Here is a 14,939-nt window from a genome sequence, read left to right as displayed (position 1 = left end):
AAAGAAAAGGTTAACTGATTTTTTTATTTTATTTCAGTTTAGTTTGGGAAAAAAGTCAGAATTCTGACTTTTTTCTCAGAATTCTGACAGCTAACAAACATGTTAGCATCCAGCCATAGCCATGTCTGTTTTAGAGACTAGCTCTCTTGTTTTAATGACCTTCTGCTCCTCCATTAATGAGGGGACCCCTCGGGCACGTAAAAAGTTCCCTAATTCCATCAATTTCCCCCAATATGTCACTGGCCCTCTCAAACAACTCACATCTTTGTGAGTGAAGCTGAGTGCTCCCACATCTCTTCCTTCATGGTGCCCATCTACATTAAGATCCAAAATTCTGAGATTAAAGTCAGAATTGTGAGAAAAAAGTCAGAATTGAGAAAAAAGTCAGCATTCTGAGATTAAAGACAGAATTCTTAGATTAAAGTCAGAATTCTGGCTTTTTTCCCATGTTAAACTGTAATAAAATTTAAAAATCAGTTAACTTTATTTTTTATTTTTCCAGTGGCCCTAATCCGCTTCAGTAGCAGCCTCCCCAGACCTACACAGACATAAAAAAAAAATAAAAAATACCAACAAAAATACTGAAGTTTAGAGCTATAAGGTGTCGAGGAATAAAAAAAAGTTAAATGGGTGTAAAGAGATTAATAAGGCACTGCAGTGTAGCTCCGTCAGAGCAAAGAAATAAGTACTGCTGTGTTGGATTTTAATTTCTAACCTCCTCAAGATGCCTGTATTTGGCAAGTCTCATATCCTGGATTTTCTTGACTCGCAAAAACAACCTTTGGGGGAAAGTTCATTTTGTTATGATTAATCCACTGGTGTTCTTCCTCTGAGCAAGTGTGGGCTGATGGCTTTGAATGATCAGCAGGGAAAAATATATAATAAAGGCAAAATTTGAATTCAAGCTTCATGCAGTTACAGGATGACAGTTTTAACTCCCACTCTCCGCTTCCGGATCAACCATCAACACACAGATACAGACACAAGGAAAGCCTGCTGAAGGGAAGACAGCTGAAGCTTTAACATCACGTAAAAGTGACAGAGCTAAACAGCCGGGGCGGCACACAGAGCACAAGGTCTTTCAAAAGCAGCGAAAAGGAAGAGGAATCTATCAAAGGAGCTGCTTGAATGTGAAGTTAAAGCTAATCCACCTCCTGTGGAGTCGACTATTATCTCCAGACTTTTGAAATAATTTACTTCACAGTAAATTGAGTGAGATTTATGGAGTTTTAACATTTACTGTGCCGTTTCTACATCCTGGTAGTTTTTCTTACTTTGTGCAGATACAGATAATAATTGTTATTTTTGCCGATATTTCCCGTCAAGAGTCTTTTTCTCTGTGACAATACTGGGCAAACAGTAATATCAGTGTAGACACCAAGCCTGTGAACAAAAGCCTTCTTCTGTGTCAGCTTTATGGCATATGTCAAATATAAGACAATGAACTGAACTTTTTTTATCAGACAATTTTTTGTTGTTGTACAAAAGGAAGATTTACGGCTGGATTAAAAGGAGGAAACAATCCAAAAAAGACTGACTTTGTGTGGAAATGTAACTGGCCCCTTTTTAATTCACAAGACACCTATAAGTAAACATGATGCCGGATCTGTAGAATCAAGAAATCCCTTAAATAAAACCTGTTCGACAACACGAAGTAGGTCGAATAATTTGATGTGCTTGATGTGAGGGCTTTCATATCACAGTTACTTTCTACTGAGTCATTAAACTTTTCCCAACGGAGGAACAATGGTAGTTAAATCTATTCCTACAAGTATAAAAAATACTTTTTTTAATTAGCCTGCTAGTTGTATCAATTTTTAGATTATATTGGTCCTTTGAAAAATTTTTATTCTTGGTTTTCCTTAGCAATAAGCAAAACAAAACAAAAAAAATCCTCAAATAAGGCTTTGGAATATGTGTCTGTGTGTATAATCTATAGGATTTGAGTAATAGGTAACTTAAAAATCTCAATAAATTTGCTTTTCAATAACTTGTTGAGATGCACTTGTATAAGTATGTCAAGGGGCCACTGCTTAATAGACTACCTCAGAAAAGGTTTGGGTGTTGGAGAGAAAATGAGTGACAAAGCAGCAAAAGCCCGAACAAAAGTTTATTAAGACCTAAGAACACTCTGGGCAACTCTGGGTCAAGTAGATGAGAAACTCTGCCATCTTCGATATAACATATAAGGAAAAGACCAACGTTCTCTGTATACTGTAAACTGAGATCTATAACCAAGTAAAATCTCTCACATGATGTAATAAAACTCTGGTTTCCCTGTGTGAAGTCTGACAGAGCAGACGTAATTAGAGTTGCCTCTAATTCAAGGCTGGCCTTTGAATCCTCAGGGGAGACGGAGGATATGTAATGAAATCACGGACCATGAAATATGCATTGGTACATTATCAACACAGTAAAACCGCCCACAGATCCTGCTGCTGCCGCTACAGTGGTGGCACGTTCCCTCCTGAGCAGCTAACAGCTTACAACAAACATTTACAGTGTAAATCAGAATAGAACATATAAGAATTTGTCCACATTGACATGAAGTTGTGGCGTTGTGATAAGAGAGGAGAAGTGGGGTCAGTGCTGTAGGTGAATAAGTACTTCTGCATCACTTCCAGGATTTATTCTAAAATAATGTATTTACATAATCTCTTATTTTGAAATGTATAAGATCTACTTTACTCATTCCATATTCGTGTTTGGCCTATCTGGACTTTGGAGATCGACTTGTTGTGTCCATTATCTGTCACAATTAGGCATGATCCGTCTTTGTGACGGACAGAGTAGCGGTACCTATCAACAGAGATGATATGAATATCCAACTGACTGGAAAGGCTTTTATTTGCAATGCAACGAAGGATACACAGACAAAGAAGTCTGTATGATTTAGGGGGGTAGTGTTTCCATGCCTGAAAACCTCCTGGAGATACTACCCCCATAGAACATTGCTTTACCTGGCTCAGACATTTTGCAAAAGAAAACCCCTCCAACATATGCTTCCATGACTGGCAACTAGTAGGCTTCCTTCCCTAGCACAAGCTCCTGGAACCATTGCAGCACTTGGACCAACACCCAGGCTCTAACTAAATACCGCAAATCGTTAAGGTGTAAAGTAAAACATGTTGATATGTCTGTTCTTAGCCTCAAAGGCTCCAAACGAAGGTCATGAGAGATAAAAATGAGTTCACATAGCCTACTTCATGGCATGAAGGGGAGGACTGTTGTTTTGAGAAGATCTGTCTATTGAAATATGTATTAACCTAACAGGGAATGGCCTTGATGAACTCAAGTTGTTTTTCCTCCAAATGTTCTAGTGAGAGAAAGTTCTTTATGCAGGGGCTGGGTTGGTTCCCCTGGGGGGAGTGTGTGTGTTGGGATTTTGTAAGGTATAAATGTATGTACTGAGGTTGCCTCAGTCAGAGCCTTATCTCTGCGTCTGAGGACGATAACTAAATTTGAACCTTTTTTCTAGCAAGAAATGTCTCTGTCTCAGCTTCATGACTTCACAAAGATCACTTAAGATATGGCAGAGGAGTGTCTGAAGTGGCCATAAGAATGCTATCCAAATAGAGCTTGCAGTTAGGAAGGAGCATAGACCAGGAAGCATGTTTCTCAGTGCCAATGTGTCAGTAGCAAAGGGACCTTATGTCCCTGGTTGCTGTGAGAAACTAAATGGTTGCTCATAATCCTTTGAGTGACAGAATGTAAAAACACAGCCCACCACATGGAGTTGAACAAAAATAAAGGGGGTGCCAAATTCAATGCTTACAACATTAATTAGAAAAAAGATGCTGAACAAAAACAACAATAGAGTCTGTTTGGTAAAATTCAAACTGAGATTCAGACCACTGTATTTTATAACTAGAAACATCAAAATAGAGATGATTTTCATGTGTTTTTGAGTGCAAAGCTGCTAATTTCATATGCATGAAGTGGCAGATCACAGGAATAAAATAAGAGCAGTGATATTAATGGGGGATGATTATAATTCTCCACTCATCCACTGATGATTTGTACAGTGTATTGTATTTAGACAGAAAATTGTTTGTCTGAGAGACGCGCTGCACAGAGAGGGGATATTAAAGCTGATTCAAAACTGAGAAAATGTAATCAGAATGAAGATCATGCACAAAGGTTGGTGATGTTTATCAAGCTGTTTTAAGACATTTTGACTTCAGAGGGTGCAACAAGGCCCCTTCTCTGTTAGAGGCCAGAACAGTGTGAATGCATCAGCATCTACCTCATTAAGTTTTCTATAAACAGAATGTCCTCCTCCATCTGTTCCTTCATTTGCTGTGGCAGGGACTTGACTCGTGTGTTTACCCTGAAAGGGTGCTTTAAATTCAGACAAAAAATAAATAAATACAGCTCTGGCACAGATGGTAAAACATTTATGATTAAATATGGGAACAATAAAAAATTTGAAATTCAGTTAATTACATAACTTTGATATAAAGCCACAGGAGTTTAATAACATAGGGTGTGGTTTTAGCTGAATATATCTCTCTAGTATTTTGTAAATTTTGAAGTTTGAGATGCCTTCCAAAGCAAAAACATGTCTGAATTATTGCAGTTTTTATTAATTGACAATAACCTTCAATAATTTGCTTAAGTTTAGAAGGGCTTAAGAAAAACTTGTAGTAGTAGAAAAATCACTTGCACAGAAATCTATATAAAAAGAAAAAAAATATAAATTTGTCATCACCCAGAAATCTTACTATTTCAATTGTAAAAGTTTTAGGGTCTTGGGCTACAAAATCCAATTGTAGAGGCTTTTTTTCCCCATCAGAAAAGCCAACAAAAGGGCATTCTCCAAAATTAGATCTTTTGGTTTTGCTAATTTAGTCTAGTCAGTAATGTCAGGGCCATAACATAAGCCACGCCCATCTCTCTTGATTGGTTCTAACCTGTTTCTGCAGACTCTCTTAGTCCTATCCTGGTCTCGCCTTTGATATTTGGCTCTACCATCTCCTTTCCAGACTTGTATGCTGCATTTAAGTCACTCTGGGTGCTCAGGCTACCTACTTATATCAAATAGGTCAAGTCAGAAAACAAAAGGTGAACAGGGGAATCCTTATTATTTTCAATATTTGGCCATAAATAAATAAAAAAACTTAGGACACCCCATTACATGTTTTGCAGTCTAGTTAAAGTCTAGACACTTGAAGCATAACATATGCTCCTTTAAGTCCCTGTGATGGTAATCTAAGCCTTTATAAGACGACTGACTGCTCTGTCTTGTCCCCCATGAGACTGATGTCTGTCAGTCTCATGGCTCTGCTCTCGTTCCTGCAGTTAGAGGAACAGCTCTATAGCAGCCCAACGAAAGGCCATTGGCTTCAGTAGCAACACACTTTGAGCTGTACTACTCACAGGGGATTATGCAATTTTTATTTTGGAGATTTATGACATGGCAGAGCCAGAAAAGAAGATTTAAAAAAAAATTGTCAGAAGAGGAAAGTAAGAGAAAATTAGAATTTGATCGGAACAGGACTTGCAAAAGAGTACATTTGGGCAAGGCATTCCCTTCATGACAAGACCTCAAACAAAAACAAGGATGTCAAACTGATGCACACCTATTATTGGACATACAAGTGCTGCTAAAATCTGTTAAAGGAGGATTTTCACTCATTTTTGAAAAGACCTGCCCTCTTGACTTAAAAAATATGCACATGCACAACCCTGTACCCGGTCCCAAGAAGGAACACTTCTTATTATGAACAAGCCCATTTCTCCTCCTGCACGCTCTGTTTGAAAGTTGCTGTTTGCATCGCTCATATAAGTTTGCTTTCCAAAAGAAGATTCACCACTGGTAAGTGAAATTGGGGACAAGCACGTAGGGCGGCGTTACGTAAACATATCACCAGAATGATTGACAATTAGGAGGACCACTTATTTTGATGATCCAGCCAGAAAAAGAACATCCTCCACTATACCTTTAATGTTACTATTGTAACTTTGGAGCGATGGATTTTTGGCATGCAGCTTTAAAACAGGGAGAAGCTGATTCGCCTGATGAGCAAAAAAAATAGTCTACGTGAGACGCAGACTTACACTCACAGATAAATAAAGTTAAACAATACCAACCTCTTTAGAAAGAAAAAAAATTGTTGTATTTGACAGGCGAGCAGCGAACTGATTGCTCAGTGTTTACACCAATTTTATTTTTGAAAAGGTCCTGTAGTGGGAGTGTGACTCAAAAACTACTTGGTGCTGCTTTTTTTAAGGAACAATAAGAGATATTTAACCACCGGGTGAGCTTTTAAGCTCTGTGTGAAGACCAAAACAAGATGTGTGAAAAGCCACACCTCTCTCCATTTCCACTGTAACTGCAACTCCGCCCTGATGCATCACCCCATTCCTTCGCACACACAGCCTTGTATGCACATATTTGAAAAGAAGAAATACACAGCAAAACATCATTACCATTAAAAAGATCATGTCTAGTGAAGAAGTAACTCGTAATTTTATAATAACATTAGCAAGCAAGAAATTCATTTTAGAGAATTACCTTTCCTGTTTCTAAATAACTGCATAATTATTCATTTTAGTTTTTATAGTAATAGTATAGTGTTTGCTGACTGGTTACTTAGTAACATAGTTACACTATGAAGGCAGTAGGATAGATCTCCAAAAAAAAAAGCAATTGAAGTCAGCATCTCCTATGCTATGCTACACTGGCAGAGGCATTTTATGGGGAGAGACTAACCCCCAACGGTTAGTTTCCACGTGACACGCATGAACTTACATCTAAAAAGATACCCTCAATTCCTCGCAATTCTTTTTTTTTTCTTTTTTTTTTATGTAATCCACTTTTGCTCCTGCAAACAACTAAATAAAAACCTCAAAAGGATTTTACTTTCAGTATAACTAAAGATATCACTGCATTCCTGTCTCACTGTTGCACGATATAATTTCACACAATATAAAAATAAACAAATATACATACATTTAATTATACCTAGCACCAGTAGTCTAGTTTTTTTTTAAAAAAAGGGGGGGATAGGGTATTTTATAAATTTTTTTTGGAAGCATACATAGCCTAATTAATATAGATTTTAACCTAAAGCAATATGCATGGTGTGGTTGTTACATGTCAGGTACGCCGGTCATTGACATTGACTAAGGCACTAAGGCACAAATTTCCCATTGGGATCAGCTTCATTAGCCTCGTTAGACCATCCTGATCTCGCGAGCTTTCAAGGTTTCACTCGCAAATCAGTCTGGAGACTCCGTTAAAGAAAATTTGGAGCCCTTCACCAAACGAACGTCCGATCAGCGTTGGCTATGAGGCGGGTTGAGGTGTGACGCAACGAGAAGCGCGACAGTTCAGTCTAAAGAACATGGCAGCTTCAGCCGATGAAACTAGCGTTAGCGTGGCTATCGAGCAAGTTTTATCGGAATTACAGAGTATTTCTTCACTGAAAGAAGAGCAAAACACTGCTCTGGAGGCTTTTCTCAGAGGAAAAGATGTTTTTGCTCTTCTCCCGACTGGTTTCGGCAAGAGTTTGATGTATCAATTGGCTTGTGCCTGGCTTGTGGTTGTGTTTTCGTCGTCGCTCTGTTAGTACGTCATATGCTTCGTTGATCTGATTGGTTTATTTGGCCCGTCTATCACCAACATAGGCCAATCAGCTAACCAGTATTTTCGCCCCTTCCCAAAATTACTTCAACGGAAGGTTTCCAGATGGATACAGTATGCGGAGCAAATCCATCTGGCGGAGTCATAGCCATGGTAGGCCACTTATTTGATTCTATATATAAAGCTCAGGCTACTCGTAAGCCCACAGCCAGCCGAATGTTGAAAGGGCAATATTATTGCCATTACTGTTAATATATAGTAGACATTTTACAAATTCATTAATAAAATGTCACAGGGGATAGTATGGGGGATGGTCAATTCGAGTACTGCCCAGCACTACTTTCATCCCTATAAAGATTTTTTGTCCTTTAAATGAAAGTTTGCCTGCATTCTTTGTTATTCTGTCTTGAGAAATACAGCACAAATCATGAAACAGATAAAATTCTGAGCCAGAGGGGGACTTTGGTCCAAACACTTTGCCGTTTTTAATTCTGCTTGACTTAGCAGCCCTCATCCTCCAGGGGGGATTTATTTGTCTTTTTAGAGTTACAAAGTTTTCTTTTAACAGGCACAATCATATTTTTGTCTGGCATGAAAAAAAAAACTATGAAGCTAATGTTTAGATAAGCAAACAGAGAGTTAAAGAGGAAAGTCATACCTGTAAGCAGGGAAACCCACTGACCCAGTTGTCTAAAGACTCAAGCCAGAAAAAGAATACACCTCATATCACGCTCTGACATTTGAAACTGCTCCTTTTCTTGATTGAGTTTATGAAGGCATAAATGCAGGAACTGATGCAACTCAAAAGAGAGTTCTTAAATAAAATGTTAAAGGAGTTGGGAAAGGAAGACACGGCATGGCTATGAGTAATGGCCAGTACAGTCAGATAGACACTGGAATGGTAAATGAGGTATTATGATGGAAGAATCCAATAAAAAACATTAAAAACTGGAGAGCACATTTACTCTATCACAATAAACTCTTTAAAAATCAAGACATTTCTTTGGAATGAAGGAAAACTGAATCAGCAACACCCTTAAGGATTTTTGCAATCTCTGCTGAATGTGCATAAAGTACCTTAAGATAAATTTATGGCCTACTACGAAATGACTGCTTGGCAGGTAGATGGCATCTAACGGTTGCTATGGCAACTTTGTGACTGCATACATCAGACTTTACTGCAGCTCTCACGCTGTAAATGAACAGATTACAACTACCTTAGAAAGCAAGCCTCTCTTATCCTGGTTTTTCACAAATGTTGTTGATTTAACTGTAGTAATTTATTACTGATTGCACTTACAGTTAAACCAGAATAAGAACATAGCTTATTTTTAACTGTCTGATATTATAGAAGAATAAAGCTCTCAGATTGCAGAGCATTTTAGATAAACCAAGTTTCTTTTATTTGCCAAACATCAGAATGATTTTAGAATTTTGTATTTTTGCTCTTAAATAATTCATACCTAATCCTTAATTTACTTCTTATTAGGAAGCAGTGCAAGAATTCTTGCCAGCTCAGAACTGGTGTAACTCAGTCAGATTTTGAAATCCATTTTGCTCTAAAACAGATGTTCAGCTCTGCTCCAGGTCAATCCAAAACATTGACTGTTTTTCTACATCACCTGTGTTGCAAATTTGGCAGTAAGATTTGGGTCATTGTCATTTGGAAGACCAATTATTGGTATAGCTAATTCTTTTGAAATTCTGCATTAATCCCCTCGTATAATGTCCTTCCCTCATTTAACACTTCATTCTGTGATGCACCAGCCAATCCTGCAACAGAACACCCAACAAAAAGCATCACAAAGAAACACAAAACACCACCCCAAGTTGTTTGAATTTGAAGTAAAAAAAAAATATCTATATTTTTTTAATAGCCTATATTGGCATTTTTTTTCACATTTTAATAATTATGTTGTAGCTGACTTAAAACAGGAAACGTTTCAACACATTTACTATGAGCTTTGGAGAAAAGAAGTTTGGATGTATTTTTCTGCGACGGTGCACAAATACCTGCCTCCGTTTGAATAATCTGTACAATTATAGTTTGTTTATAGACTTACACTGTAGAGGATGTCCACCCAGCCTTCCATTGTGATGCACTGGAACACTGTCAGCACTGCAAACAGGATGTTGTCAAAGTTGGTGATGCCAAAATTAGGTCCGGTCCAGTATTCCTGGCAAACAGTGCCATTGGGGCAAGTCCTGGCTGGTAACTCGGAACCACATGGCCAGTCAACCACTCTTTCAGCTGAACAAAAGAAAGAAACAGAATGGCACAGAAAGACACTGATTGTAAGGAGGAAATATGTTGGTGACACATAAATCACACTTTTGTAAGCTATATTAAACTTTATCATCCAAAATAATACATGAAAGTTTGTTGTAATGTTACATAATATGGATAAGTTTTACATGTGCTGCTACTGCTGTGAGAAAAGCATTAATATCTGTAATCTAATCATGCCTTTGACATAAAAGAGTAAAGGAAATCAGCTGTGAATGTTCACCAAGCAAAGTTCATGCCCTCACCGCCAGGCTTGAAACAGGACTGATGGAACTTCCCCATGTAGAACTCCACCCCGATAATGGCGAACATGACGATGGCGAAGAAGAGCAGCAAGCCGATCTGAAGCAGCGGCACCATGGCTTTCATTATGGATTTCAGGACAACTTGGAGACCTGTGGGAGACATTTAGATTTATGCTTGAAAATGATCTGTGCCATGCATTTGATATCAGTATTCAGGTGGACTTACTAGGAATCCCTGACACCAGTTTTAGGGGCCTCAGCACTCTAACGGCTCGCAGAGTTCTCAGGTCAAAGTCTGAACCCACCGTGGCCAGGATGCTGCAGACAGGAAGAGAAAAATATGATGTTTGCTAGAAGTAATTCAGTAGCAGATTGGGAAAATGTAGAATCAACACCAATCACTTCATGCTCATCCTGAATAATAAAACTCTACAGGAAAGAACTGAAGAAATGTTGGCAAGCACCTACTAGTGTTAAGTTTATTTGACATTTATTATGATATAACACATTAAATCAGAAATTTTACGATTCATAGTACAATCATATTCTGTTTAAATTAGGTTACACAAATCATTGCAGCTCTTAGTAAACTTAGTACAATATTACCTTTTCCCAGAACCAGAACATTATCAAAGTCATGATGTTTTATCTTTTTAATAGTTTTTAATTCCCATCGTCCTTGTAAGAATAGGTCCACCATGGTTTGGAAGTTTAGTCTATTTATTATTTTTAAATTGTACCATTTTCTACATTAAAATTGCTCCGTAATAATCCCATATAACTAACTACTGTGAAGGAAGCAGGTGTAAGACCAAAATAGCTAATTGTAAAGCTGACAAACTGCTAAGAAAACTGGTTGTAGGGAGATGAAAGTAAATGTTATGACAAAGACCTTAAATATATTTGTGCTCCAAGGAAACGGCAATTAGCTTTACTCCAGAGTGTCAAGAGCAAATTGTTTAATGTAGATTTCAAGGCTTTTTAGTTTTGATTTTGTGACTGTGTCAGGAATGCAGTAAGAATAACATAAATTATTTCATAACTATGATTTGGGGAGTGACAGCCTAGTGGTAGGGGCATTGCGCTTCAGTTCAAGCCCAACTCCCACAGCTCAGGGTCCCTGAGCAAAAAAGCCTTAACTCTACACTGCTCCCCAGGCGCCGCACAATGGCAGCCCACTGCTCCGCAAGGGGACAGGCTAAATGCATAGAGTGAATTTCGTTGCTATCTACTTGTGACACTGTAATGACAATAAAAGCTGTAAAAGAAATTAAAAGATGTTTACCACTGTGGGTGCTTCCTAAGTCCAGAGAGGCGCATGCTTTCTGCATTTGGGCCAGACTGAGGCAAGGTTTGTATTAATGCTGGAGTTTATTTTGGAGTAGTTGTTTGGTCCAGATCAAAATTCTCTGGTCTTTATTCACACCTGCATAAAATGTCTGAACTAAGAAGGAGCTAATTCTGGTCTGTTTGAAGTGGGTTAGGGTTAAGGTTACATTATGGGTCAGGACAACTGCATTGAGGACTAATTATTTTTGCGCTCCACCCAAGCGACACCACCAATGTTTTACTCTAGTCAACACTTTCCAAACTACTTTCTCTATGATAATAATGTCTATACCATCGTTTGTGCTTCTCTTGGGGCCATATCAGTTGTGAGTGATGAAAGCAGGACCTCTGAAACACAATAGCTTCCTCCATAAGACCTTCAAGCAGTTCTTAATTGATATATTCCAAAAGCCCTTCAACCCATCCGTCCATCCATCCATCCATTATTCCCTCCATTCATAAGACCTTCAATCCACTGAAATCAACAGCTTGATCAGAATTCCTCAAATCGCTAGGGATGCCAGGATGAAAGTGTGTCCGCTGTCACCATTCTAAGTGCTATATGAATAGTGTTTTTTAGCGCCAAAGGCACTCTGCATGGCCACCGCTAGGAGTTTTAGCGATTCCCACAATGCCTTGGGTGACACACCATATAGACACGCCCCACTTCACTGAGTTGAACAAAACTACATTATTGTGTGAAGTGAAACTGGGTGTGACACAGTGTACTGTCATTACCTTTACATGTCTTTGTTTATATGAAGGAGAGCTTCAGCTGTTTGCTTCCTTTGTGTATTATTTTAGTTTTTGTATTTAATTTCCAGAAGGTTATAATCCCAATTTGACCAGTATCATGTGCGTGCCATGTAATGGCATACATAAAGCTCAAAGGTGTTCGGATTTACCATAGCAGTCTAGAGCTCCTTTCCTACCCTGGATAGGGTTCTTAATGTTGACCCACTAAAGGTGAAGGGATAGGAGCTAGCAACAGGAGAACTACAATTAGCTACAATTTGGGGTATTCAGATTGAACCAACATGTCCAAACATTCCAGCCTACTCCAAAAAATCCAGCTGATGATGAAAACTGACCATATTTTGTTACACATAATGAGTTGTACTTTATCTCTTCCTTTGTCTTTGTAACATTTAAACCTCTGCTCATTTTACAAAAAATTGCAAATCAAATAAACCTTTTTGTTGTTTTTTGAGTTTTTCACGGCACTAGGGTATGAGACAGGGGAAGAGACATGCGGCAAAGGACCAAAGGTCGGATTCAAACCCGTGTCGCCCCCGTCGAGGACTAAGGCCTCCTTAGATGGGTCGTGTGCGCTACCCACTGAGTCACCTGCACGCCTAACCATTTCGTTTTTAATATTATTTTCAAATTAAACCTTTTAAGTTAACCACAGGTTTGCCAAAGCTCTATACTATATCAGCAAAGTTTTCTCGTTAAATAAGTAGCAAATATGTCCAAAAGAAACACTAAAAGCAGTTCAGCAGAAAAAAAATCAAACTTAAAGGTAGCCTATTATGTCATGTGCTGTCCATTGCTGCCTCGATCTACGATTAGAGATGTACACTCTGTGTGTGTTGCTTCTGTGGCACAGCTGGCAGCCCTCATTACAGCCTCTACACACAGGGGGAGACTTAAGTGCTTCACTGAGAGAGACACACACACACACACAAAAACACAGTCCTTCAGGCTAGAGACTTAGGGAGAGAGCAAGAGGGAGAGGAGGAGGAAGATGAAAATAGAAGTTGATTTAAGGAGACAGAGGGTAAGTGGATGCAGACGAAGAATTATAATAATGTGATGTGGAATCAAACAGGGAAGCATTCCTGCACACTTTCCACGCTACAAGCACAAATTGATTTTTGCATTATTTCATGTGAGATATTCCACCGTTAACTTAACTCCTTTTTATTTATAAAGCACTTTTTTAATGCAACAACATCACAGAGAGTTCTTTAAACAATGAAAACCAACTAAAACATTAAATGTTGGTGTGAGGCTAATATGAACTCATTCTGACTAAGAATATCACAGCATTTTGGAAATTTGATTTATTTATTTGAACTGTATTTCTAAACTGTACAACCGCAAATGCTTTAAAAACTAAGACCAAGGCAGAAGTTTGGGATTTTTGTGAATTTTCTTTAATCTGCAGAGGATTATTATGGTTCACCCTGACTTAGACATTAACAAACATTCATTCTAGATCCTAATAAATTAATGATGAAGGTTTCAGAGTAGCTTTGAAATACAGGAGGCCAATTCATATCTGCTGCTGGTTGGTGATTATGACTATTACTACCTGAAGCAGGTAATCCATCTGTGCTAATATAACATGGGTTTGTTTTCACCTAAATATGGGGAGCACTAAATTACTAGATTTTCAGTTTAAAACAGATTAGGCATGTTTTCTGGAGCCATTCTCAATCAACTCTGGTTTCCAAGATGGTGAGATCACCTTTTCAGATATTTTGCAACGTCGCCACACAATAACTTGTAAATAATCTGTTGTTTTTAAGGCACAAATATACATGGGAATGTTTTCATCTTTCTATTCATCCCAGTAAGTTTATGTTTCTTCAAATCCAAGTATGCTCTTTTTGACATCGGTAAAGTATTTGTTTTTCCCCTAACTGTACGGTCTGTCCTTTTTTATTTTATATGCCTTTACCATTTTAAGAAAAGATTTAAAATGGTTACTATTGAACAGTATAAGGATGAACTGGGATGATGAATGCAGCAGGGAATTACAGCACTGGGGATGACTTGGAAAATTGAGTGCAGGTTTGTCTATGTATGTGTAAATATATGCAGGTGTGTAAATAGGTATATATTATTTATGTATATATGCAGTTAGATGTGTATGTATTTATATATGGGTGTATGTATCATTTTAATCTGGTATAGGAAATAACAATATAGTTATTATTATTATTATTATTTTGTTTTTTTCCCCCCTCCTTTTGGAAAGGATACTGGTAACAAGATGACTATTTATGGTATGAATTAAGGAATGGAATAAGGGAATTTTTATAAAAGTTAAACCTCATCATACTTTACAGACTCACAGTCACCAAATAAGTTTTGCATTAATTTGTATTTGAGTATGTAAATTTGATAGTAAGGTATTGTATTAACATTTAGAAAAATGAAAGTATTTTTTGTTATTACATTTTGTTGGTCTGGTTTGTCTGTCTGAAATAAAAAAAAAAGTATCATCATCATCAGCAGCAGCATGAAGCAGGATTACTGGGTTAGCCAGCCAACTTCCTGTTTAACCTGGACTTTCTGGTACCACAAAGCTAGATTTAACCTCAGCAAGGTTAGTCACCATGGTAACCTACTCTAAACGGCAAACCTGCTCCGGGGCAGACTACTTTTCAGGATTGATACAGATATTCATGGACCAGACTGGCAGTGTTGTGGTCAAGACCACCTAACCCGAGACCAAGACAAGACCAAGACCAGAGTGTAT

The 14,939-nt window shown here is 38.0% G+C and overlaps 1 protein-coding gene across 1 annotated transcript in view; it reads right to left on the bottom strand.

Annotated features, from left to right (window-relative positions):
- The window catches only part of LOC107083739 (probable voltage-dependent N-type calcium channel subunit alpha-1B), a 270,890-nt gene that overhangs the window by 152,881 nt on the left and 103,070 nt on the right, over positions 1-14,939 (bottom strand). The window contains exons 6-8 of the mRNA XM_015373178.1: positions 10,347-10,438; positions 10,121-10,270; positions 9,652-9,839 (exon numbers count right to left, since the gene is read on the bottom strand). Coding sequence (XP_015228664.1) covers positions 9,652-9,839; positions 10,121-10,270; positions 10,347-10,438 — 430 coding nt within the window. The remainder of the gene's footprint in view (positions 1-9,651; positions 9,840-10,120; positions 10,271-10,346; positions 10,439-14,939) is intronic.

The sequence above is a fragment of the Cyprinodon variegatus genome, unplaced genomic scaffold (assembly GCF_000732505.1).
Source record: "Cyprinodon variegatus isolate N-32 unplaced genomic scaffold, C_variegatus-1.0 Scaffold82, whole genome shotgun sequence".
NCBI lineage: Eukaryota > Metazoa > Chordata > Actinopteri > Cyprinodontiformes > Cyprinodontidae > Cyprinodon > Cyprinodon variegatus.
Note: the sequence above shows the minus strand (reverse complement) of the source record. Positions and strands in the feature narration are given on the sequence as shown.